Source organism: Nothoprocta perdicaria, unplaced genomic scaffold (genome assembly GCF_003342845.1).
Source record: "Nothoprocta perdicaria isolate Ctin4 unplaced genomic scaffold, notPer1 scaffold_287, whole genome shotgun sequence".
NCBI classification, from domain to species: Eukaryota; Metazoa; Chordata; class Aves; order Tinamiformes; family Tinamidae; genus Nothoprocta; species Nothoprocta perdicaria.
The window spans coordinates 150,586-153,225 of NW_020455518.1; the positions used below are offsets into that span (position 1 = coordinate 150,586).

General features: G+C 73.9%; 2 protein-coding genes across 2 annotated transcripts in view; one reads left to right on the top strand and one right to left on the bottom strand.

The window, feature by feature from the left end:
• MST1 (macrophage stimulating 1) overlaps window positions 1–1,748 on the top strand; it is a 19,614-nt gene extending 17,866 nt beyond the window's left edge. The window contains exons 11-16 of the mRNA XM_026041531.1: window positions 10–128; window positions 198–275; window positions 347–493; window positions 579–685; window positions 1,356–1,495; window positions 1,574–1,748. Coding sequence (XP_025897316.1) covers window positions 10–128; window positions 198–275; window positions 347–493; window positions 579–685; window positions 1,356–1,495; window positions 1,574–1,735 — 753 coding nt within the window. The 3' untranslated portion in view covers window positions 1,736–1,748. The remainder of the gene's footprint in view (window positions 1–9; window positions 129–197; window positions 276–346; window positions 494–578; window positions 686–1,355; window positions 1,496–1,573) is intronic.
• Window positions 1,749–2,118: 370 nt separating this feature from the next.
• LOC112949150 (acylamino-acid-releasing enzyme-like) overlaps window positions 2,119–2,640 on the bottom strand; it is a 4,817-nt gene continuing 4,295 nt past the window's right edge. Inside the window, exons 10-12 of the mRNA XM_026041532.1 lie at window positions 2,509–2,612; window positions 2,332–2,438; window positions 2,119–2,257 (exon numbers count right to left, since the gene is read on the bottom strand). Of these exons, the coding sequence (XP_025897317.1) occupies window positions 2,119–2,257; window positions 2,332–2,438; window positions 2,509–2,612 (350 nt within the window). The remainder of the gene's footprint in view (window positions 2,258–2,331; window positions 2,439–2,508; window positions 2,613–2,640) is intronic.

Here is a 2,640-nt window from a genome sequence, read left to right on the forward strand (position 1 = left end):
GCGCTGGAGCCCGCAGACGCCGCGGCCTTCGAGCGCTGCGGCCGGCGCGACGAGCGGCTGCAGCGCAAGGGCCGCGTCGTGGGCGGCCAGCCGGGCAACTCGCCCTGGACCGTCAGCGTCCGCAACCGGTGAGCGGGCAGCGCCGGGGACGGCGACGTGCCCGGCGGGCACGGCTCTCAGCGCGCGCCCTCCCGCAGCGCCGGCGTGCACTTCTGCGGCGGCTCCCTGGTGCACGAGCAGTGGGTCATCAGCAGCCAGCAGTGCTTCTCCTCCTGGTGAGCGGCGCCCGCGGGTGCCACGGGGCACGCGGGGGTCCCCAGCGGCGCCCTGACGCCCTGCCCCGCAGCGGCGCCGACCTGACGGGCTACGAGGTCCAGCTGGGGACCCTCTTCAAGGACCCGGGCCCCGAGGACCCCGACAAACAGGCCATCCCCATCGTGCGCATCGTGTGCGGCCCCTCCGACTCGCACCTGGTGCTGCTGAAGCTGGCGAGGTGAGCGGGGCGCCCGCGGAGGCCGGTGCCGCGGGCCGGGCCGGGGGCAGTCCTGGGCACTGCCCCATGTCCCCCACTGCCGCAGGCCGGCCGTGCTCAACAAGCGGGTGGCGCTGATCTGCTTGCCGCCCGAGCGCTACGTGGTGCCCGCGCAGACCGTGTGCGAGATCGCCGGCTGGGGGGAGACCGGAGGTACCCGCGGCGGGACCCCCGCTGGGCACCCGCTGCCCGGGCATCCCCCCGCCTGCGGCATCCTCACAGCCATGACACCCCCTGCCCATGGCATCCGCCTGCCCACGGAATGCCCTGCCCATGGAAACCACTGCCCACCGCATCCCCCTGCCTATGGTTTCCCCCTGTCCATGGCATCCCCTGTATAGAGCAGCCCCCTGCCCACAGAAACCACTGCCCATGGCATCCCCCTGCCCATGACATCCCTCTGATTAGAGCATCCCCCTGCCCACAGCATCCCCTCACCTATGGCATCCCCCTGACCATGGCATCCCCCTGACCGTGGTATCTCCCTGCCCGCAAAGTCCTCCTCCCCACTGCATCCCCCTGCCCATGGCATCCCCCTGCCCATAGCGCCCCGCTGCCCATAGCATCCCCCTGCTCAGAGAGTCCTCCTCCCCACTACATCCCCCTGCCCACGGCATCCCCTTGCCCACAAAGTCCAAGTCCCCCTGCCCATGGCATCCCCGTGCCCACGGCATCCCCATGCCCACGGCATCCCCGTGCGCACGGCGTCCCCGTATCCCTCTTCCTCAGGGTCCCCTTATCCATGGCACCCATGCCCTGCCCGTGGGGCGCCCCCAATCCTCCGCCCATGGAGGGCACCCCCTGCCTCGCTCGCTCCCCGCAGGCACCGCGGACGCCTCGGTGCTCAACGTGGCGCGGCTGCCGGTGATGTCGGGCGCGGAGTGCGCGGCGGCGCTGCGCGGGCGCCTCAAGGACACCGAGCTGTGCACCGCGCCGCTGCGCGCCGGCGTGGGCGCCTGCGAGGCGAGCGCGCCCGCCCGGGGTGCCCCACGGGGCCCGCGGGTGCCACCACGCGCTCACCCTGCCCCCTTGCTCCCGCAGGGGGACTACGGGGGGCCCCTGGCCTGCCTCACCCACGACTGCTGGGTGCTGGAGGGGGTGATCACGCCGTCCCGCGTGTGCGCCCGCACCAACCAGCCTGCCCTCTTCATCCGCGTCTCGCTCTACGTCGACTGGATCCACAAGGTCATGAAGATGGTCTGAGCCGGCCGGGCCCGCGCCGGGGGGCCTGGCCCTGCCCGCGGGGGCCCAGAGGTGCCACCTCGCTGCCCACCGTGCCCAGCCGGAATAAAGGGAGAGGCGCCCGGGCCGTGGCTGCGTTTGGAGTGAGGTTGGGATGCCCGGGATGCCCGCGGGAGATGGGGGCCTGGTGCCAGCGGGGAGGCCACTGTCACCGCATGCCCCTCTCACCGTGTGCCCCAGCGCCTGTGAGGGGCACCACTGCAGAGGGTCTCGTCCATTTATTGAAGTCCACCCTGTCCCCGCTCCACCCGGTGCCATCCCCGGGCCGCGCCAGCCCGGGCACGGCCCTGTCACCGCGGCCCTATGGCCCGCGCCAGCCCGGGCACGGCCCTGTCACCGCGGCCCTATGGCCCGTGCTGGCCCGGCGCGGCCCGGCAGGGCAGACCCAGGTGGCGGATGATCCAGAGGGCACAGTTGGTGAAGACGTCGGCCTCCGTCTCCACGCCGGACAGCGCGTGGTTTCCCTCCGGGTACCAGAGCAGGCTGCGGGCGGCAGGGCCCGGGCTCAGCCCCGGTGCCCGCCGGGCTTTGGGGGCGCCCTGTGGTGCCCAACTCACCGCGCCGGGACGCCCCGCGCGCGCAGCACCCGGTAAAACTCCAGCGCCTGCGTTGGGGACACGCGCCGGTCCCTCGCGCCGACACACAGCAGCACCGGCGCCCGCACCTGCAGCACAGAGCCCGCGGTGGGTGCCCGCCGGCGCCCGGCACCCGCTCCCCGCTCCCCGCCGCCGTACCCGGTGCGCCTGGGCGATGGGCGAGCGCAGCAGCATCGCAGCCAGGTCCTCGGCGCGTGGCACCCGCTCGAAGGAGTAGGGCAGCCGCAGCGCCGCGTAGCGCCTGCGGGACGGCGCCGTGAGCGGGCGCCG